The sequence below is a fragment of the Leptidea sinapis genome, chromosome 37 (genome assembly GCF_905404315.1).
Source record: "Leptidea sinapis chromosome 37, ilLepSina1.1, whole genome shotgun sequence".
Taxonomy (NCBI): Eukaryota; Metazoa; Arthropoda; class Insecta; order Lepidoptera; family Pieridae; genus Leptidea; species Leptidea sinapis.
Window position 1 is genome coordinate 7,554,439 of NC_066301.1, and position 23,959 is coordinate 7,578,397.

A 23,959-nucleotide genomic window follows, 5' to 3' on the forward strand; every position below is an offset into this window, starting at 1 on the left:
TAAGTAATCACCACGTGCCGGAAGACGTAGTGTTGCTCCCCACAAGACGGACCGACGATCTGGTCAAGATCGCCGGAATAGGTTGGATGAGGGCAGCGCAGGACCGATCGTCATGGCGATATTTGGGGGAGGCCTGTGTCCAGCAGTGGACGTCTTCCGGCTGAAATGATGACAGTCGACGAAGTACAATCCGGCTAAGTTGGATAGCGAACAGTTGCTTAAAATGTAGTGGATTTCGGCTGTCTCCGTTTTTGTACAAAATTATAACTGTCATCTGTCAATCTATCAATGACTGCACGTTTCATACAATCGAGTGAATCGCTTTTGTCTTAGAGAGTTTCGCTAGGCTGATTCGTATGAACGTTTATTCGACGATTATAAGTTTGGAAACGCTTCTGTGATTTACGCAGTTATCATCAATTGGTTGTCAGAGTAAAACAATGTTAAAATAATAAATTTTATTCATACTTCGATCAAAATATATTACAAAATATTTATAATAATTAAAACGCTCACCACAATTTAGTCTCTTGCAAAATATAATAAACTCAGGCATACGATGAAAGCTTATCGTAATATCTAGATCGAATTGTTCAGACCTTACAAAATAAAAGACAGTCGTTTGAAACGAGCCAGTACAGTGTGACAAATAATTAATTTATATTACTTATTGGGGGTTAAAGGGGAATCCGATGGGGGCCCCCCATAAGATTGACCAACGATCTGGTCAAAATCACCAGAATACGTTGGATGAGGGCAGTGGAGGACCGATCGTCGTCGGGAACTTTGGGGGAGGCCTTTGTCCAGCAGTGGATATCTTCCAACTGATGATCGACGTGGTATTGGTTTGGAAAATCGACAGTTGGTCATTGTTTAAGAGTAGATGTGTGAGGCGAGAGGTTTCTCTCAGAACGAGAAATCAATTAGGTACATCGATTCACACATTATTCAATAATTTTGATGACTAACCAGTGGTAGGCTCCTTTTCACAGCATGCCGGCTAGATTATATATAGCAACGTAACGTAGCTAGTGGAATTACTGGGCAAGTGAGGCTTAATATCTTATGTCACAAGGTGACGAGTGCAATTGTAGTGCCGCTCAGAATTTTTGTTTTTTTTAATCCTGAGCGGCACTGCATCGTAAAGGGCAGGGCGTATTATTTACCATTAGATGAACGTCCTCCTCGTCTCGTCCCTTACTGTTATAAAAAATGCAGATATCATATAAAATGTACCGTTTCTTTCAGCAGGTTACAACACTGCAGACAATATCGCGCAATAAATCAACTACCAATATATGTAACGATGCACTGGCTCGGTTTTAACGCTCTGTCAGTCTGAGAGTAATAATAATTTTAAGCGCTATATATTTTCACCTATCACAACATTAAAAGGCTATAATTGGACCAATGCTTGACAAGGAAACTAACCTAACCAGACGCGAGTCTAGAGTTCCTAATTCTAGTTGTTTTCAGAGTTTCATAATTTTAGTTGTACTAAGACTGAGATCTATATATAACTTTGATTTCGTTTTTATAGTCATTTGACAGCTGAAATTATTCTGAGTTTAAGCAAAGCAGCCAAAAGTAAGGTTCACGTTTTATCACACTTAGGCCTATCACAGACAACAGACTACCCTTAACGCACTTTTTAGTCTGTGACAATAAAACATATAGCAGTACCGCAAACGACGCGCAAAAAGTGCGCCAAAATTATAATGCAACACTCGCTAGCGAAGACGACGCTTACTTTGGTCTGCCGTCTGCACTTGCTAGTGATTGACGTGTATAATGGCGCATGTAGATATCGATGTATCGATGTTGATTCAAGAAATAGAAAACAGACCAGCGCTGTATGATACATCTTTGGCAGAGAATCATGACAAAATTTAAAAAGAAAAATGTGGGATGAAGTGTGCAAATTTATTAGGATACTAGCTGACCCGGCAAACGTTGTTTTGCCATATAAATAGTATTGATCTTGTTCTTGCTAGTTGATAAGAGATGGCGCTAGTTGTATTCATTAGTAACAATCACACTTCTTTTATATTTTGTCTAATTCACACTATAGTTTTATAAATTATATCCTATTTGTTATTCTGGTGTGTAAGCTATATTATTGTAAAGTTTCATCAAAATCTATTCAGTAGATTTTGCGTTAAAGAAGTTCAAACATACATCCAGACATACAAACTTTCACATTTACAATATTAGTAGGATAGTTTTAGAACTGAATGTTTATTATGAAACAGTCTCTTTAATAATCGTTCTGAAAGAATAGGATGAACCCAAAATTCTCTATTTCTACATCTTTTTTATATCTCAAGTACGAATTAATACACCGCGATCTCTGTACTTCCATTGCGTGTACAACCCTACAGTTCTGCTGACAAAATGAGGGAAAATGTACGTCGTTTGCGTTAAGTTTGTGAAATATCTGCCACAAACATTTTGCGCAACAAATGCAGACTTTTTGTGTGCCGCAGACTTGATAGCACAAAAAGTGTGTCATCTGCGATAGGCCTTAGGCAAGTATTACGTAAGTTAAGTCTCAGACTTTACTTACAAAGTCTAAGTGCTCTCTATAGATCTCAGCCAAAGCCCTTTGTACCTTCACCTCTTTCCTCTTTAAATGATTTATGTTTGGTGTAAACATATCATTGAAAGATGATATTGTTCTTTTTAAAATCGTGAGTTGAACACATTTAAATGGTTCTCCGTTTCATCTTAAAGATGCAATTATTTAAATATAACTAAGAACTTAGAATCTCTGATAACATCTACCTATATTTGAATTGGACAAAGTTTACGTAAGTAGTATTATTAATATTAAAATTTACGATCTAAGATTGTGTCGGCAAGCGTCATATTGTGTTCCCCCAGATTTCCCAATAGACGCGAAATAGTGTGTAATAATGCATAATAAAATTAAAAAATAATTAAGTAATCATCAAATGACAATATAAAGTCGATTTAACAAAAAGGCAACGAACAGTTTTTATAAATAACACTAAAACTACCTCAGTAAAAAAAAATATTGAAGTACTTCTAGTCATGTTTAAATACATACTTGTTGGAAATTGACATAGGCTTGTAAGAGAGTAGTTAATATTTAAGATTATTTATAGTTTTGTAATCAGATTACTAATTGATCAGCATAATTATTGAAACATCTAAGCGGAACGGCGCTCTTTGATCCAGTACATTGTAGATCGGCGCAATTTTGGCGCTCGCGCAGCGTTCTGTCAATGAGTATTATTTTACGTATAGCATTAGATTGCTTACAATTAGGATGATTTGAGTGAATGTATCTGAAAGCTATTGAAACAAGCTATAAGACCATGCAAAATCTTATAAACAAAATAAGGGTCATAACTTTGTCAGGAAGTTGGGGGAGTAGGGTGCCGTACGGCACACTCGCTTTTGGAGTATCTGAATAATATATATTGCTTTTGTTGGTATGGACAGATAACCAATACCGAATTTTGAAGATTTACCGTCGGATGGTACTATACATTAAGGCAGTGATATTCGATGTATGTTTTTCTTAATCATTTTATATAATATTGGTATGTACAACAACTGAATAGTTTTGTATTTACATTCTTGTTTAACTGGTACTATGTTATTGATACTATGAGAATGTAATATTGTGAAAAAAGTGTACATTTAGTTCGGACAATATGTTGTTCATTACACAAATTAGTACTTCTATACTTTGAAGAGAACAATGATTGGACCAAACATTAATATTATAGCTCAAATTTTATAAGTTTTCACTAAGATCATTTATACGTCTAGATAGACTATGACAGCTGCAAAAACTTCGGAAAAATTGAGTTTATAACTAACCTCCATTTTGAGCTCTAGCTTGTCACGCACTAAACTAATACTACTGGCCTGTTTTATCGGATGTCTAACAGCAAGAGACTCTATCTAGACGTATAAAATACTATCTAAGCATTTTCATTGTGAATAGGATTTCATATAATAATCCAGCTATTGAAGAGGTTAATAAGTACATTTAAAATGTTGATTTATACAGCAAACTCTTTGGGACTCTAAGAAAGTGCAGGAAAAACGTTGGTAAAAAACTATTTACAATTTATTAAAATAGATTATCTTAAGAAGTGGTCTAAAAGTCGTATAATCACATTTAAGTATATTGTTTACTATTAAATACCATGACTTCTAAATACGTGTGTAAGGTACTCATTTTTCTTTTTTCTTAGTATTAATTTGTGCCTAAAATTAAATCGAATAAAATTATGCAGTATCTAATTAAATGAATTTGTATTGCTGTCTATTTGTTTTTTAAATTTCTAAGCCATTTTAAAATCTGCTAAACGCTGCTAAATTTTGCCACAAAGTTCTTTAGAAACATAATAATATATAGAATCTAGGAGATCTATGCCAAATGAAAGCGACTGGAATTAAAATTATTATCTTAAGATAAAAAATAAATTATGGTCATGGTCGCTCAGAGGGCAATGGAGTTATGCTCGGAGTTTCCCTGCGAGATCGAATCAGAAATGAGGAGATCCATAGGAGAACCAAAGTCACTGACATAGCCCAAATGATTACGACACTGAAGTGGCAGTGGGCAGGGCACATAGTTCGACGGTCAGATGGCCGTTGGGGCAGTAAAGTACTCGAATGGCGACCACGTATCGGAAGACTTAGTGTTGGTAGGCCCCCCACAAGATGGAAATCTTTAGGAGTTGTCCAGCAGTGGAATGAAAAAAAAATTTTTGAAATATCCTGGGGGTACAAAATAAATTTTACATCAGCAAAAGTATTGAATGTTATGATATTGTGCTTAAGTTGGCACCAACGTCAAAATAACAACCAGAAAATAATTATCATTGAATTTTTATGTTATCTTGTTTTAGTGTATACCTAAATGTTTGAAGTCGTTTTTTTTTCTAGAAAAAGATTTTCTTCTGTACAAGTTTGATGTTGTTATAACGGCCTTACAAATAAACTTGGTTTAAAGTTACACCTGATAAACAAAATACATGCAAAATGCTAACAAATAGACATTTGAATTATGATTGGTTTATTCGGACATATAAAGTTTCCCGCGTTTATTTGCTAGGCTGCTTAAAATTCGGAAAACTTCAGAATTATCATCATATTGACAGTGTTGTCAGCGATATAGTCAACATCAAAGAACACAATCTTTATGTGTTCTATAGTCAGTTTATTGCATTTTATTCTTGATTTATACTCAGGTATAACCTTACACCAATTTTATTTGTAAGGCCGTTTCAGTATATCCATGTGCATATAGTATTACATTACGAACATTTAAATATATTTTATCACAACCTTTATAAAATAATTAACAATTTTAATTGGATAGATTCATATAAATTCTATGAATTAGAATATAATATATTTAGATGCTACCCTCTAAATGATAGCATTATATTATTTATATACAATAATATTATAACTGTTAAGCTCCTTAATTACAAAATGAAAATATTTAAATATAACTACATATTATATAATTTATCTGTGCTCTCTAAGGATAATATTAAAATTTATCTTTATAAACATTGTAAAGCTTTCATTTTGAAAATATAATTAAGTATCTTAAATATATAAATGTTCTAGAAGAAAAATTGAGTCAATATACACTTAGTCTAAATTCGGATCACATAATTTATACAATGATAAATTTAAGGGTGTTTCAACCATAAACTTAGTAGTAATTAATCAAACACTCTGCTCATTACGGCGAGACTAAATTTAAAATGTTCATGTGTGCTAGTTTTACAGATGTGTGAGTGAGTTAGTGAAGTATGTAGTATTTTACTTTTGGACAATCCCTATGACAAATATTGATAAACAGCGTCATATTCACGAATACAATATTTTATTATCTACCACATATTATTTTCTTAAATTATTATAATCTTAAGAAAGTAAAGTGTTTACTGCGTATATTCCATGTAATATATATATATTTAGTGCATAATTATATGTTCTACGAAAATAAACATCACGAAAGTAGTATTGAAGAATCAGTATTTACCTGTGAAATGTTTCTTTAATTGAATTGTTGCTATGTAACAACAAAATCTTATACAAAACATGACAACATTATATTTTTAATTAATATCCGTTAAACACACAACAATAACGATTCAAACACTAAAATTCAACAACACACACGCGGTTGAATTTGACAGGAGACAAATGGAGACTAAATTGTTTTAAAACCGGATTTATAGTCTTTATCTATTCTGTCACACCTAGGTTTTTATGTAAGAATAGTTTAGTTTATGTAAGGTTATCTCACTTTCACACAGGGTTTGTCTTTTACGGTAGTTTACTAAGTTTATGGTTTCAACACGATCATTAACCTTGTATTTTACTAAAGGTTTCATAATGACATTGTGATTATTGTGGTCTTTCTAAAATTAGGTGTTGGTAAGTTACTTTAAAATGTGACATTCCAAAAACCAATGCCATTTACTATTGAATAGTCTTGCTTTCATTTATAAGGTTAATCTACAATAATTAAACTACCTAAAAGTAAATATTGTGCTTCCTGCCCTAAGAGTGCGTGCTTTTGAGCTGAAAATATATTGTTATGGTCTATTTGAGGCACACACTATGGCAAACAGTAGAGCAGCATCAGTGATTAGTAGAGTTAAATTGCAGGCGGAGGAAGGAACTGGACCAGTTTAAGAGCACCTATAAAGGAAGCCATGATCTCGAAGCTATACGACACAGCTAGCTAATCCCGTTTCTGTAAAGGCGTTCCTGACACCCGTTATCCGGACATCACCGTCGTGTTTCTATACCGCTTACTTTACCACCACTAACATCTGCCTTATTTACTGAACAGTCTGTTTTGTTGACGGTACATACTTTTGTGCTATCGGTACACTTTGTTGTTGTGTACTTGGTACTTGAGTTGCTATTTGAACATGTTGTGCTAAAAGTCTTGACATTGCTACTGCTATGATTAGATTTGCTATTGCTACAATTGGGTTTGCTGTCGGTACATTTCGATTTACTGTCGGTTGTGGCTTTGCTTGATATTTCCTTGGCCTCTTCTACCGCATCTAAGTTTATTTCGAATGAGACTTGCCTGCAAAATATGAATATTTATTAGATATTTGTATATCTAACCCTAACTTTAATTATGGTTAATAAAATGGGCATTTTTTTATGGAAAAGGAGGACAAACCAGCGTACAGGTCACTTGGGTGCTAAGTGATCACCGCCACCTTGATTCTCTTGCAACACCAGAAGAATCACAGGAGCTTTGTCGGCCTTTTTTGAAGGTACCCATGTCGTAACGTCCCGGAAACACGGCACAAGGAAGCTCATTCCACATCTTTGTAGTACGTGGAAGAAAGTTCCTTGAAAACCGCACTGCGGAAGACTGCCATCTGACTGACACATCTAGATGGTGGGAATGATATCCTAATTTGTGGCGTGTCGTGCGAAGGTGGATGTCGATGCAGGAATCAGATGAAACAGCTCTAAGGAACACTCCCTGTGGTAAATGCAGTAGAGGACGTTCTATGAAGCAACATCGCAACGCAAGTTATCCAGCCGATCACAGAGCATTGGGTCCCCGACAATTCGAGCTGCACTATGTACGCAGTCAAATGGAGCGAGCTGATACTGGGGTGCGCCAGATCAGAGATGACAGCAATACTGTGGCCGGACCTGCGGTTTGTAGAGCGTTAGAATGTGAGCCGGCTTGAAGTATTGCAGTGCTCTATTAATGACGCCCAACTTCTTCGAAGCTAATATTGCTTCGCCCTCCAGATGACCGCGGAATTAGCAATGGCTCAAGATTCTAGGCGATACTAGGCGAGGTGTTATCTATGGCGATGATACGACAAATAATATAATTACTTTGAGAAGTTTCAATGGCAATATGTCTATACTATAGATTCACAATATACTTTCGTATACGTGGGTAACACTGAAAATGTTAAAAACTGGCCAGTTAGAAACATTGACAATGAACACTTTTTTTGAATTTCAATTTTAGAACTCTTTGGTAACCTAATGTAGTATATTGCATTCATTTGTCATTTGTTTTTGCGAATTGGCGGCAAATCTAAAACTCTTGTCACACGTGAAATTGAACCTAACGCGAGATTTTCGGTCAATGATTTATTATGACTTTCATTGTCGGCTTACTCAATAACAAAGCTGTGATAGGCTGCAATTAGTATTTCTCAATGAAGCCCCATCTCGTGCTACTATTTACAATTGGTCTAACGAGTTCAAGCATGGACGTAGCAATCTCAATGATGATCCTCGTGAGGGGCATCCTTTAACAGTGACTACTGAAGATAGCATTAGTGCTGTGTGACATGATAGAGGAAGATAAGAGAGTGACCTATCAGCAGATACGGGTAAGCCTAGGCATTGTTATGAGTCAAGTTCAAAAAATATTTCACTAACATTGAGGCGTCAGGAAGCTTTGTACCAGATGGATTCCCCATACTTTAACCGACGACCAGCTCAGATAAGCTTAGATAAGCTTAACGGCGGTGACTCAAATGCTGTATTTGACATCGTCATAGGTGATAAATGCTGGATATATTGCTACGAACCCGAACCCAAAAGACAATGTGCTCAGTGGGTGTTTCATTTCCAGGATCGGCCAACTAAGGTAAAGAAAGGAAAAAAGATGATTGCCTCATTCTTTGGTCGGAAAGGTCATTTCGCGATGTGAGAGAAGATGGAAGGACAGTAACTGCAGACTGGTATGTTTATCGCTGTTTGCCTGTTGTCTTGGAAAAAATTTGACAGCAGCGCCATCGAAGCAGGATCCTCCTTCATCACGACAATGCTTCAGCGCACTCCGTAAAACGGGCTGTTGAATATTTGACTATGGGAGGTGTTGAGATAATGAGTCATCCGCCATACAGTCCTGACCTGGCACCCTGCGACTTTTATTTATTCCCGCAACTAAAGATAAAATTCGAGGTATTCGCTTTACGAGCCCTGAAGATGCGGTGAAAGCGTACGAAAATGCCATAGAAGAGACCCCTAAGGAAGAATGGGCCCACTATAGTAAGATAGAAAAGGAAAAAGACTATATTGTTACTGTAACCGATTTTGATGTACAAGTCAGCCACGCTTGACATTACCTCCTTAGTGTTTTGCATCTTAAGCCACTAGTTGACGCACACGTTGACAAACCAAAATTGGTCATGCATTATTGGGCTGCCAGTTTGGTCTATACGCTAGTAAACACTAATTATATGGCCTATACAGTGTGACGTTATGGCGTCGTTTTTTCATAGAAACTACGAGTATGGTTATGGTTTGTAAAGTAACTTTGGTGCAGCCCTGTTTCACTGCGACCAATGTGATCTATTGTGATTGCCACTGTTAACTATAGCTCACTGCTAAGATTGATTCTGTTCATGAATCTTGTTACATCTTTACCAGTAAGCTGACGTTTCTCAATTGGTTGAAGAATTGGACTTGGAAGAGATGCTACGTTTACGCATTAAAGGACATCAGAGAGAATGTGTAACAGGGTTCCAACTGCACTATTACAGAATCTACGCTCTCGCAAACCTAGTGATATGTGAATTAGTTGTACCTGCCAACTATGCTTGAGTGAAGTTTAATACTTACTTCTCGGTGAGATAGTTTCCGGGCGCAGACAACGACCTGCCCGCGCGACTTAGCGCCCCCCTTTTCCCTTTGTCCCCCACTCCTACCGTACGCATCCTCAAGCCTTCTCCCGTTCCATCACCTGTCTCGCTAGACTCCCGCCTCGTGCTATTCTCTCGGCTCCGCAGGAATGGATTCTGAAATGTAGAAATTAATATGAATTAATAATTTCTGTAAATTGGAAATGCTAGCTCAAAACCCGACACTCCTATAAAGACTTGGCTGACAGTTTTGAATCATATTTATTTGGTAAGATCTTTAATACTTACTTGTAAAATAGTAACTTTACGTTACAGTTTCATATTAAGCACGTAAATAATTAAAAGCATTGAAAAGAGTTTACGGGGAATTTAGCTTAAGATCATCAGCTAAAGTGTAGTTAAAGTGTGGGTTCTCTATGCATCTTCTACGGGAGTGCTCAGAGGAGCTGTTCAGTCTAACACAAGCCGACTTTCACTAACGGACTTTACGTCAAAATTACTCTTACATCAAGCTGCCATGCATTCAAACAATACAAAACAAAACAAAATTGCATCCCCGCGTTAATAGAAAGTTTTTTGCCCCGTCCAGCCACCATGTTGAATCATTTCCAGTCTATTGTATTCCCGGACCGATACAACATAGCCGTTTGACCTCTGGTATTGTAGATGTCTATGGGCAAATGAGAATATATCTTTAACTTAACAAACCTTTATTCTATAAATTCATAATCACATAATTCTACAATCGTTCTAATAAACACCAACCTGGAAACTGTGTTTCTTGAGCATTGTCTTGATGAGTATGAGCGTGGAGATGTTGGGGATTGAGGTGACCACCTGCCTCATGTCTTCCTCTGTCACCTCCACCAGACGACAGTTCTCTTGTTCCGTCGGTAGCGGCTGTTGTCCATCGCACGTCACCCATTCATGCTCCTGATCAAGAAGATATAGAAATATAAAATTTTTTTTTCTACATATTACTTAACCACAATATCTCATATCTGTTAATATTCACTGTAAGAGCGCATTCGCACTACGTCCAATCAGACCTCTGGTAATTTACGAACTAGATTCGGCTTCCGTCATCTGAACTTTCCGTCAACCTTAGAAATAGTTCTTCGACTACTTTGGATCGTTTTTTCACGTATACGGATCGGACTCTGATCGGACGTAGTGCAAAAGCGCTCTAATGTATATAGCACAAGAACTGTCTACTGAAGGAAGTTTAGTGTCGCACATAGGTTTTTCCAAAAGATCGCCACGACACCCAGTCTTGCGCTTTCAGCATCCAGTGGTCTCCTCAAACCTAAAACCAGGTTGTTGGTCACCTTGGTGGCCTGAAAATGCTGCGCCTTCTGGTTCCCTACTGCGCAGAAATTGTCTACTTCAGTAGTTTCCATTCCTACAAATTCATTCTGCGAGCTGTTCATTGCGACATAAGCTATGCAATCCTTAGGGCACTGACTATTTTGGCTTTGCGGTGTATCTGCCCATTCCTCATTTGATTCCACAGTGAGACTACAAGCCTTCTTCATTGGACTTTACGTGGCCAAGTTTCTGCGCCATTTCTCATCACATTTACTTTTTTAGACCCTACGGTATTGGGGACATGAAAATATTGCACAACTTCTTGATTGCTACTAAGCGGAGTCTTGTTCGACCTAATCTCTATCGAAATTGGCCACTGCCCAGCTTGTGCAGTATATGGAGTTTTTAGAGGAACTGCTTACATATTTATACATATGAAAAGAATTTTATAAACAATTCGTTTTAGCGATAGTATCATGGCCTTCTTTAAGTTTCTTTTTATATATCATTAAATCAATTGGTAAAGCAAAAACCAGGTGGCTTGAGAAGTAGTACTTTTTCCTAGATTAGAGTGGAGACGCATATTCAAATTCATTTTTTTTTTATCTAAAATAGGATTTCAAATCACTTATAGAACGTAAAAACTACCACCCATTCAAAATAGTTTTCCTTAGACCTGAGAAGAACCATAAGAAACTCAGAGGTCGGGTTTTTTTTTATAAAAATATGGATTACAATGTAATATCGTACAATAAACATTTACAATTAAAAACCCTGAGGGTGTTCGCTTCATTCCCAGTCTGTGGTATCAGTAAGAAAATCATATCATTTGTTAAGTACATTTCCTGGGGTCATGTTGTAAAAGCATATACATCGCCCAATAAAAGTAGGCTTAGCAAATTTATGTTTGTTCCTTGTATCAACATTATGATTGTCACATTTCTAGTTCTAGTTCATAATCATGGTGTATTGTTTTCGACCTTTATCTCTTTCATCGTAGCTCGCTTAACGGGATCTTTCTCGAGCATCCTGGAAAGTAGCCTCCTCAGGGATGAAGATACGGTCGGGCGCGACGGGAAGATGAGCGGGTCGGCAAGTATACGACGCTGCAGTTCTGACACGCTGGACGCAGACCAAGGCAGACGCCCCGTCACCATGGCATACAATGTCACACCTAGCGACCAGATGTCTGCCGCCTGGAACCACAATTTTAGACACTGATTAAATAGGAAACTATTGTTGGAAAAAATAATTTTACCAGTGGCTCCATTGCACAGGATGGGTACCACAACGGCGTCTATTTCTGCCGTAAAGCAGTTTAAGGCCTCTGGTGTTGCAAGAGAATGTGGGCGGCGGTGATCACTTAACACCAGGTGACCCGTACGCTCGTTTGTCCTCCTATTCCATAAAAAAAAGTAATGTGTAAGCATTATTGTGTTACGGTCTGAAGGGCGCCGTAGCTAGTGAAATTACTGGGCAAATGAGACTTAACATCTTATGTCTCAAGTTGACGAGCGAATATTTTTGTATAATTCAGCGCTGCTTAGAATTTTTGGGTCTTTCAAGCATTGTAATGACGCTGCCCATTACAATGCATTCAATTACTATCAGCTGAACGTCGTGCTCGTTTCATCCCTTATTTTCATTAAAAAAGAAAATTACCTCGCCGTTGTATTTGTCAGTAGGAGTTGCGGAGGCTTCTGGAGCACGGAAGGCCGGAGTCCCAACTGCCCCGGACAGCTCCCCTGCAGCAGCCAACTCTCCACATGCACCCAGGTCTGCCACTTGCACGCGTCCTTCACCAAGTAGCAAATTGGCAGGCTTAATATCGCGATGAGCAATACGCTGGAAGTGTACTGGAAAATTTTAAGAGACATTTGATTATTATTAACACAGACGACGTATTTGTAAGACTCATCTGATATTCCCACGATATTCCTATTTACATATATACATATATATATACATATATATATATATATATATATATACTAGCTGTCCCAGCAAACGTTGTATTGCCGATATTAAAATCGCGATACAAAAGTAACTGTTGATCGTAGATGGGTGAAAATTTGAAGTTGTATGTATTTATTAATGCTGACTCATAATTAAACAAATTAAAAAAATATGTCAAAAAAATTAAAAAATAATTTGGTGTCGACCCACCCTTAACATTTAGGGGGATGAAAAATAGATGTTGTCCGATTCTCAGACCTACCCAATATGCACTCAAAATTTCATGAGAATAGGTCAAGCCGTTTCGGAGGAGTTCATAGTTTAACACCATGACACGAGAATTTTATATATTAGAAATATATATATACACGCGATATACACTATGAGAGTGTGGGGTGCACTTAAATGGTTATATTGTGTTTATTTTATTGAAATTATGCATCTATTAAATGATATAAAACTGTCAAATTATTTTTGTTACTATAAGCGGCCTTACAAATAAACTTGGTATAATGTTATAACTGATGATAAACAAAGAAAATGCAAAATGTTTACATGATCGTTGACAACACTGACAATACAATGATAATTCTGAAGTTTTCCTAATGACAAGCTGCCTTGCAAATAAACGCGGGAAACGTTATACGTCCGTAAAAACTATTCGTAAGCAAAATGTCTATTTGTAAACATTTTACGTATTCTTGGTTTATGTTAATTATAGCTAAGTTATAGCTTTATGCCAATTTTATTTGTAAGGCCGTTAGAATTTTATTTTAATACTAGTGGACCCAACAGACGTTGTCCTGTACACACGTCTTAAATTGAAATATCGGTCCAGCCGTTAGGAGGAGTTCACTAACATACACATGAGCAGGAGAATTATATTTATTATATGGACGGAATTGAGAATCTAAACCAATCACAAATTCACTGAAACAATCAAAAAATCATCAAAATCGGTCCAGCCGTTTAGAAGGTAGTTTTATTGTGAATCTAAACCATTCTCGAATCCACCTGAAGACACACACCAATCTCAAATTCACTGGAACACACAAAAATATCATCAAAATCGGTCCAGCCGTTTAGGAGGTAGTTGAATTGTGAATCTAAACCATCCTCAAATCCCCTTGAACTCACACAAAAAGTTTCATCAAAATCGGTCCAGCCGTCTAGGAGGAGTTCAGTGACATACACACGCACACAAGAAATATATATATATAATAAAGATAAAGACTAGCTGACCCAGCAAACGTTGTATTGCCGATATTAAAATCGCGATACAAAAGTAACTGTTGATCGTAGATGGGTGAAAATTTGAAGTTGTATGTATTTTATTATTAATAAATTATTAATGCTGACTCATAATCAAACAGATTAAAAAAAAAAATGTCAGAAAAATTAAAAAAAAAAAAATTGTGTGGACCACTCTTAACATTTAGGGGGATGAAAAATAAATGTTGTCCGATTCTCAGACCTACTTAACATGCACTCATAATTTCATGAGAATCGATCAAGCCGTTTCGGAGGAGTTCAATGTTTAACACCATGACACGAGAATTTTATATACAATATAGATATATATTAGATAGTAAGCTGTCGGTCTTCCTATATGAATTAAAAAAAAAAAATGACAATTCATACAATGAGCGGGTACAGGGTAATTAATTTATATGGCAAAACAACGTTTGCCGAGTTAGCTTAGTGTATAATTAATTACTTTGTATCCTTTCACCATTTAGGCTCAATGTAAAGTAAATATCCTAAAACAACAGGTAAAATTTCCGCTGATATTATGACTTTTGCTTGAAATTTTTAATTTCGGTCGTTAAGTATCGTGTCACCCTGAATGATTCCTGTATAGTAATAATTACAAGTATCTGGTACAAATTTGAAAACATATTTAGTTATTTTTTTCAAATTCTTTAGATTTACAAGAGCGACATCTCAAGTCAATTTCCTAATATACAACTATTGGGGTTGAGCAAGTTATCAACTGTAAAGTAGATTAATGGTAGATCCTGTAGATGAAGCCACAACTTGAGAAGTTGAACAAGACATACAAGATTAATCAACGACACGTCACTCGAACGGTTGGCTCAGTGGAAGAGCGCTTGCACGGAACGCAAGAGGTCCCGGGTTCGAGTCCCACATCGATCATCAATTTTGTTTTCAAATTTAATTTGTGTAATATATGTGTTATGTATTTATCTATATATATAAAAGAGAATGTATGTTTGTATATTCCCTAATAACTCCTAAACTATTCGACCGATCTCAATGAAATCTTTTGTAATAGATTTGTTGAAGCTCAAGGCAGGTTTACATATATAGTTTGTCGTGTCACCCACATACTCACCCACGCATTTACCATATCTCTCGAACCGTTTATTGACAGAACAACGTCTGTCGGGTCAGCTAGTAATATAATAATGTAAACATAAGAATCTTTTTAATCCTCTGGTTGAAAGTTATCCAATAATTGCATGATTGTCAGCAATATTATTATATACATTACTTGTTCATTGATGTGTTAATAATCGCTACCAACGTTATGAACTGTCATAAGACATCCCAATTAATAATTATATTTATTTAACTACTCACTGTGTTAGTAATGTTATTTTATAATATAATTATCACTATAATTAGAAATAACTATAATAGATCTTTAGTTAACTTCGTAATTCGTGTAAGTTAGTTGGCACTGCAGCAGTGCCAACTAACAGTTGGCCAGAGAAATTATTAGTGGAAACTGTAAAATACAGATATTTCCATTTTATTAAGTGCGTTTAAATTACCAACCCCTTCTATATGATAAAATATTAAAGTATTAAATATTTGCGCCAAATCTTTTATTTTAAGAAAGAGGAGGCCAAACGAGCATATAATTATATTGACACACTTTTTACACAAATTATCGAGCCCCAAGTTAAGCATATATAGCCTGTGTTATGGGTTACAAGACAATGATATATTTAATAAAATTTACTCACTTCAACATACATATATTCATACAAACATACATAAATACATTTAAACATCCATGACTTGGAAACAAACATCTATATTCATCATATAAATGCTTGCACCTACCGGGATTCGAACCCGGGACGGGTAAGTAGGTTCGCTAACCACTCGGCTATACAGGTTGCATATATACGAGCATATATAATATCACCCGATAGTATTTGATGACCGCAGCGGAAATAACAAGCCTTACCGACTGTATGAAGCGACGATAAAAATATCATATCAAAGAACATAATATGATTTCGAAATCCGAATAAACGTTGGTACGTGACGGGCGAGGATCGAACCCGGGGCTCTGTGGTGAGAGTCAACTGTTCCACCTATTGCCCTGTTATATAGGTCTGTAATAACATATCTGTATATTATATCTAATATCTAATATATCTAATATACAGATATGTTATTACAGACCTATATAAGTTCAAACGCATAAATAGATACCATCCATTTGTTATAAAAAATATTGATTATCGAAAGGGGCAATACAAGATTTAGTTATTTTTCAATGACAGTGCGCAAGCAACGTAATAATCCTCTCATAATTTTTCCTATACGCGCTCAAAAGGATAGATTTACGATTATCCAGAACTTATTTGCTGACGCTACTGCATTGGAGAGCTGTCCATATGACCGCGATAGTACTTACGGTACTCAACACCGAGCAGCGCGTCGCGGAAGTACTTCCTGGCCAGGTCTTCACTGAGCGGCTGCTCACTGGGCACCTCCACCACGGGCCCGCCCTCCAGCAGTTGGAAAACTAAATACAATTGGTCCTCGGCGGGGTCATCTAGCACCTGTCAATAGCCAAATAATTATTAATCTTTTGCTGTCGCATTAGAGGCTCCTTGTACAAGAGAGAACTGAAAATCATTATTTGTAAACCTACAATTATTAGACTAAAAAGAAACCACTCCACGGAGGCATAATGAAGCTTCGGAAAGTGGAATTAAGTTTCTTTATCACGTTTTCATTCACTTTTATTTTTATTTGTTGTAAGCCTTATACAACTGTGTAGAAATGTATGGAAAAATTAGACGAAAAAAGTAATATAGGTTTTTAATCATCAATGAACATAAAAAATAATTAAAGAAGAAAAATAAAAAAATACTTTATGATACAAAAAATAATTGACAGAAAGAAAAAATATTTATTACAACACACACACAAATAACAAAATGAAGCGACTTACAAAATATACAAATATAAAAACGTGTCGTGTTTAAAAAGGAGCCACAATTCCTGTTACATATTTAAAACTTCTTGATGTTTATTTCTTAAACATTTAGAATTCTTAAATCTGAGAAAGGTCTCACTAATGTAACCTCTTAAGTCTTAATGCAGTGGCCAAAAACTCAGCCAACGGCCTAGACGCATAGTTTCTCAACCTTATTTTGCTCACCGTCCACTTTGAGAATATGTTTTTTTATTTTACTTTAGTACGTGATTAGCGTGTATATTTTTGCCTTTTTAGACTATATTTTTTAATCAATCCACACCCCATCTGCGCCATCTCAATGCCCCCTAATTTTCTCTGGGTCTTCTACTGCCCCCCAGAAAGTCTCATACGCCCACAAGGGGGTGTTATCGCCCACGTTGAGAACATATGGCCTAGAGGAATCGAGCTGAGCTAAGTTACCTCTCCCTGGCAAGATCTCCATGGTTCTTTTTAATGAAAGTAAGACACGAGACAAACAGCAAGTTAATCACGAACTAACTTAATCTCGCGTCGTTCCTAGTCCAAAACTATACTTCTCAGTCATAAAATAAAGCGGATTATTTTAACAGTTTGCCCCAAAGGTTATGTAAATACTACGTAATAAGAGGCGGAACTGCCTAATTAAAAATTGAAATTTACTTTAGTATGAAACGTGTAGTGATTTGACATAAGTTTGAAACAGTAGTAATTACAGTATGGCGATTGGCGACGAAGTACAATCCGGCTAAGTTTGAAAGCAAACAGTTGCTCAAAACGTAGTGGATTTCGGGTATCTCTGTTTTTTACAAGATTATAGCCGCCATCTGCCAATCTATCAATGACTGCACTTTTCATACAATCGAGTGAATCGCTTTTTTCTTAGACAGTTTCGCTAGGCTGGTCTGCCAAATCAGCGGTACTGTTAAAATAAACTGATAAAAAATGACCGATTAAAAGTTGAATAAAGCCACCTTGATGAAAACATTATTATAAACATGACTTTAGAACAACTAGTACTCATCAAACCCTAATGTTATTACGTTTAAACACTACTTTATCAGACCTTGCAAAAACAATCACCAAAGTACACCTAACTTTTACAGTTGGAGCCGTGTTAATCGTTCAATCTAGATAAAAATTGTATGGAACATTATTAACATTTTTTTTATTTTAGGAATCACAAAGGATAATACAATACAAAAGCACCCATAAACCACTTGGGTTTGTGTGGAGTGCCGTACGATCTACATTGCAACATTACAATAGAGAAAACAATAGAAAAAAACAAAATATACTAAATAACATAATGTAATTAACAGAACAAAATTCACGAACCAAGTATTATTAAAATGGTTTGTTTCAATTCTTACCTGTTTACCTTAACTGTTTACCAATGCTATTTAACGTGACATTGTTTTGTTTCTTTGTAAAGAAAAATGTATTACGTTTGTAATAAATAAAAAATGCGCCTAATTCTGGATTAAAACTATGGCGATCTTCTACATGAGGTAACGCAGCTCCGGTTGATTCCTCAAGGTCGTTGGCTCGGTCCCAAACCTTAAGAAAGAGCTCACAGAAAGCAGGGTTACCAGATGAAAAAAACAAATGCTCGGAGGAAAGGCCTTATTTCATTTGAATACACCTGAGATTTTTTACGGTTTGAGGATAAAAAAAATTGTATTATCGTTTTTGTATACTGCCTGTCTTCCGTTCGCGCCATACTATTAATTAATATAATTTGAAGAATTTTACATGTGAGGCAATAATTTCTTTTTTTTGTATCTTCTAAAAAGAGCGCATTCATTTTCACACCGCCGGAGTATCTAACATAGTTTATTCCCTCTCAGAGTGCCATTTATTTCTGAAGCAATGAAATAAATGTAGAGTAGTCTATTATGAGAAAGTAATTATCTTTTGTTAGTTATAAATTTAATTATTTACGTTGGTTAACTGATGATTTTAAAGTGATCACCGCAGCCCATGTTCTCTTGCAAGAAGGGCGGAATCAGAGGAATTTGTACGCATTTGAGGAACTTAATACTGTTCATGTCCTTTTTTTGAAAGTAGTCATGTCATCTCGACAGGTCAATTGAACGTGGAAGAAAGTGAGAACAGTTTTTTTTTACTAAGAATATAATATACATTTTGATATATATACATTGTCCTCCAAAGCCTGACTGGGGATCATACAGTCTGATTATATTATTTAATAACTATAGGTACTAATTATCTAACAAAAAATAAACATTTAGCAACAAATACTTTACATTCGATATTTTTTTTAACATATTTTTAAATTTAATTTTGTTAGGCTCGTTTCTAATATCCTCGGGCTCGCAGGTAAGTAAATAATGGTCACGTTTATTAATAGTTCTATCACAATAATAATTTACGACGAATATTGTACATAATATTCGTCGTGGATATAATCCTAGTGTTATAGCTGTGACTTACTAGCGATAGACTGTGCTCCCGAGTGCCATGGTGTTTATTTTGTAGTAAATATTTATGTTTTAAGGCTATCGGCAGTATTTTACAAATTTTTAATAGTTTTTTATAGTTATTTTTGCATTTAAATTTAGTTTTGTTTATCAACAAGTAGTCTTAGGAACCTTATTATGGTATGGTATGGTATGGTATAATCGGGCCAACCGCAACTCGACGACTGTGCGTCTATTTTGCGTGTGTGGGAATATATTTGTTATTCCTGCCACCCCAATTCCTCCAGAAACCTTAGCAACCCCTTTTCCATCCTAAAAACTTATTGGAGTGTGTTTGGGTACCAAGATGTTGAGCCCGGTAAGTTGCTACACCTGGACAATGCAGAAGTACACGTGCAGCAGTTTCATCTGCCACCATGCAGGCCCTGCACAGCAGGCTGTCAGTTATGCCCATATTAAAAAGATATTTATCATAGGGACCGTGCCCGCTTAGGGCTGCCGTTATCCGTTTAAGTGTATTCTATTGAGCTTAATAAGGCGATTTGCCATACTGGCATCAATGTTGCAGGAACCTTATTATTAATTACCTCAACTAATTTAACTACGTTAGGATGGTCCAGTTTCTTGAGCACGGCGATCTCCCGGTAGATGCTCTGGAGTGGGTCTGGAGCGGGGCCGGGTCGCCGCGGGGGTGGACGACCGAACAGTCCCGCGCGACGCATCAACTTACGTTTCGACAGGATCTTCATAGCCTGCACATAAGGGGACGAGGGTTTTTTATGCCAGTACGGGACGAGACGAGCAGGACGTTCAACTGATGGTAATTGATACAACCTGCCCATTACAATGCAGTGCCGCTCAGGATTCTTGAAAAACCCAAAAACTCTGAGCGGCACTTCAATTGCGCTCGTCACCTTAAGACATTAGATGTTAAGTTTCATTAACTCAGTAATTTCAGTAGCTACGTCGCCCTTCAGACCGAAACACAGAATTGTTTACACATAACTGCTTCACGGCAGAAATAGGCGCCGTTGTGGATATATACATCTAGATATTGTCTCTTGCTATTAGACAACCGATAAAAACAGGCCAGGCATATTAGTTTAGTAGGCATGACAAACTACGTCTTACACTCGCGATTTGTATGAAAGTTTGTGTTAGTGTGCGTGCATTGCTCAAAATACAGGTTAGTTCTAAACTCAATTTTTTTCACCGTTTTCACAGCTGTCTAGATGATCTAAGATTAATTATCATCCCAACTTTACACTGACATACAGTTTGTATTTCGAATAGAAATGCAATACATTCTGTTTAAATTATTATAAAAATAGTTAAAAAATAAATATAATATAGTTATTTTAAAAATATACTTTATTTTTAATGTTTATGTGATATTAACAAAACACGTTTATGCGAAAAACCAATGGAAAAGTAGAAAAGCAAAACAATTAGTATTTTCAATTTAAAAGTATTTCAGCATAATTTTGTTTATGATATACTGATTTTCAAATTTACTTATAAATTTCAAAAACAAACGAGTCAACGAAGTCGCAGATTGGACAATTGATCAGTATAAAAGTGCCATTAAGAAATGATATAATTAAGATGAAGATACGTACTAAAAATTATTTTTCAACCACAATCGAAAATGACCTCTGATAAATGAGTCAACAACTGTTAATAAGTGTATATTTGGAGACACGGCAGTGTTCCGCCAAGGCGAGCAAAACGGCACGGCCGTACCATCCTTTCTCGAAGCAGTTCAGGCCATTTTCGACCACCTATAACTTCGTTATGGATATAACAAGAAGCCTGAATTTACAGTATCCAAGCGGGCATTGTATAAACACTATATATTTAAAATTTCATTCAATTTGAACCAGTAGTTTAAAAATTATAACTAGTCAAAATTTCTTAATTTTGTCACTGACTGACCATATCATATATCATCAAAAGTTTGGCAAAAGGCACTTCTAGAAGACATAGAAGCTTCATATTTAAAATACAATAAGTATAAAGTGTATAAATCAAGGGAAAACATAAATATTTTGCAATTTTGGTCCAGTTATGTAGACACACCATATAAATGACTTTGTAATCACATAATATTATTTATGAGATTACAAAGTTATTTATGCAGGTGGTGTTTGTGTTGAAAGTTTACGTGGCACTTTAGAGAGTCACAAATCTTGAAAGGAACAAAGTTGGATTTTCTCCAAAAAGAAATGATATGCCATCAAAAACACAACTTGTAATACACTGGCCTTCAAAAGTAAGTATCACACTTTTAAAATTGGGATAACGTTTTAAGTTCACAAGATATAATTTCGAAATAAAAAGGACTCCAAAGAGAATTTAATTTTGTACATAAAAATTTATAGTCGGTAACCTTCTTTTAGGAATTGGCTGAAAAAAAACTTCAAAAACAAAACCATTCCTTTTTCAAAGTGGACGTTACCGAATTACAATTTTACCATTCACATTTTTCTTTCTGTTTTAAATTTTTTTCAAGATCGATGGGTCTTGTTTTAAAAATTTATGCTAAAAAGCACATAACATTTATTTATCATGCCTCTTTCAGTTGAAGAATGTGCTAGGATCATGGCTTTTCTGGAACTAGGCATCAGTATGCGTCGCACTGCAAGAATGGTGGGTGTGACGGTACGAACGGTCCAGAAGGAAAAGCGAAGATACGAAGAGACTGGACACCATCTGAGGAGACCTTGTAATGGCAGACCCAGGTGTACCAGTGCCCGAGAAGATCGTTATATTATTTTCACTGTGGTAAAAAATCGCCACCAAAATACAGTTGAAGTCCAGCAACAGCTACTTTAGACCCGGAGGGACTACATTAGTGACAGTACAGTGAGAAGAAGACTTGCTGAAGCAAATTTGAAACCCCGAAGACCAGCGAGTGGCCCAAAACTCGAGAGACAGCATCGAGTAGCGAGACTGCGATACACCCGTGAACACATGCATTGGGATGAAGAAGAATGGTCAACGATTTTGTTTGCAGATGAGTCTTGATTCTCCCTTTACACTTCTGATGGAAGGCGAAGTGCTTACAGGCGACCTGGTGAGTGATACCTTCAAGCCTGCATCTCACAAAGAGTCCAATACGGTGGAGGCAGTGTACATGTATGGGCTGGCATATCTTTAGAAGGCCGCACAGAGCTAATAGCCATTGAAAATGGCACCCTCACTGGGCAAAGATATGCTCAAGAGATTCTCAATGAGTATGCAGGGCCGTATTTAGCAAATATGGGTGATGGATCGATGCTGATACATGATAATGCCCGGCCACACACGGCTCATATCGTACAAGAGTATATTCAGGAGGTCGGTATCAGCGTGATGGCTTGGCCATCAAGAAGTCTTGATCTCAACCCGATTGAACACGCCTGGGATGAGCTTGGGAGGCTAGTCAGAAATCGCAGACCACCACCTACTACCCTCAGGGCACTAAAGCAGGCCCTGATAGAAGAATGGGAGAATATTCCCCAACATCGGCTCCGAAATCTAGTGTTCAGTATGCCAAACCAGCTCGAAGCTGTAATCAGAGCTCGAGGAGGCAATACCAGTTATTAAAAATTAAAAAACATGTAATACATTTTAGTTGAATTTTTTTACACTAAACTAAAAATGTCTATTTTCATTGTTTTATCTTTTTTAAGTTAAAAATGTTACTAATGTATAATTTTAGTTTCTAAGAATTAAAGCCTATAAAATTTGCAACAAAACGTTTTTAATCTTAAATCTCTACCTTCTATAGTTAAGAAAAAAAATAATTTGAAAAGTGTGATACTTACTTTTGCAGGCCAGTGTATAACCAAGTCTCGCAACTCAGTTCTTCTACTGCAAAAAGTTGTTAGATGTAAATACAATTTATTTACTTCCTACTTAAGGGTCCTCTTGTATTAAGTTATAACGTTATATAACCATATGTTATAGTGTCCATATCAATATAGAAAATATTTTATGTTTTAAATGAATATAGAGAAACATTGCAAAAAATAAAAAAGATACACTGTGTTTTTACGCGATGGCCAATTTAATCTATTTATTTAAAACATAAAATATTTTTAATATTGATATAGTCACTATAACATGTTGTAAGTTAGCTAAGTGCATAATATCTTAAGAGAAGAACCCTTATGTAGGTACTAAACAAGTAGACTGACTTGGTATTACTCGAATCTTACAACTCTTTACGGTACAAGAACTTTTTTTTTTTATGGAATAGGAGGACAAACGAGCGTACGGGTCACCTGTTGTTAAGTGATCACCGCCGCCCACAATCTCCCGCAACACCAGAGGAATCACAGGAGCGTTGCCGGCCTTTAAGGAAGGTGTACGCGCTTTTTTTGAAGGTACCC

The 23,959-nt window shown here is 36.2% G+C and overlaps 1 protein-coding gene across 3 annotated transcripts in view; it reads right to left on the reverse strand.

Annotated features, from left to right (window-relative positions):
* Positions 1-443: 443 nt before the first annotated feature.
* The window catches only part of LOC126975745 (calcium/calmodulin-dependent protein kinase kinase 1), a 238,813-nt gene continuing 215,297 nt past the window's right edge, over positions 444-23,959 (reverse strand). For all 3 annotated transcript variants that reach the window (XM_050823758.1, XM_050823760.1, XM_050823759.1), the window contains 7 exons: positions 20,171-20,335; positions 16,594-16,741; positions 12,624-12,817; positions 11,942-12,157; positions 10,419-10,586; positions 9,634-9,809; positions 444-7,108 (listed from right to left, as the gene is read on the reverse strand). In XM_050823758.1, the coding sequence (XP_050679715.1) occupies positions 6,799-7,108; positions 9,634-9,809; positions 10,419-10,586; positions 11,942-12,157; positions 12,624-12,817; positions 16,594-16,741; positions 20,171-20,335 (1,377 nt within the window). In that variant the 3' untranslated portion in view covers positions 444-6,798. The remainder of the gene's footprint in view (positions 7,109-9,633; positions 9,810-10,418; positions 10,587-11,941; positions 12,158-12,623; positions 12,818-16,593; positions 16,742-20,170; positions 20,336-23,959) is intronic.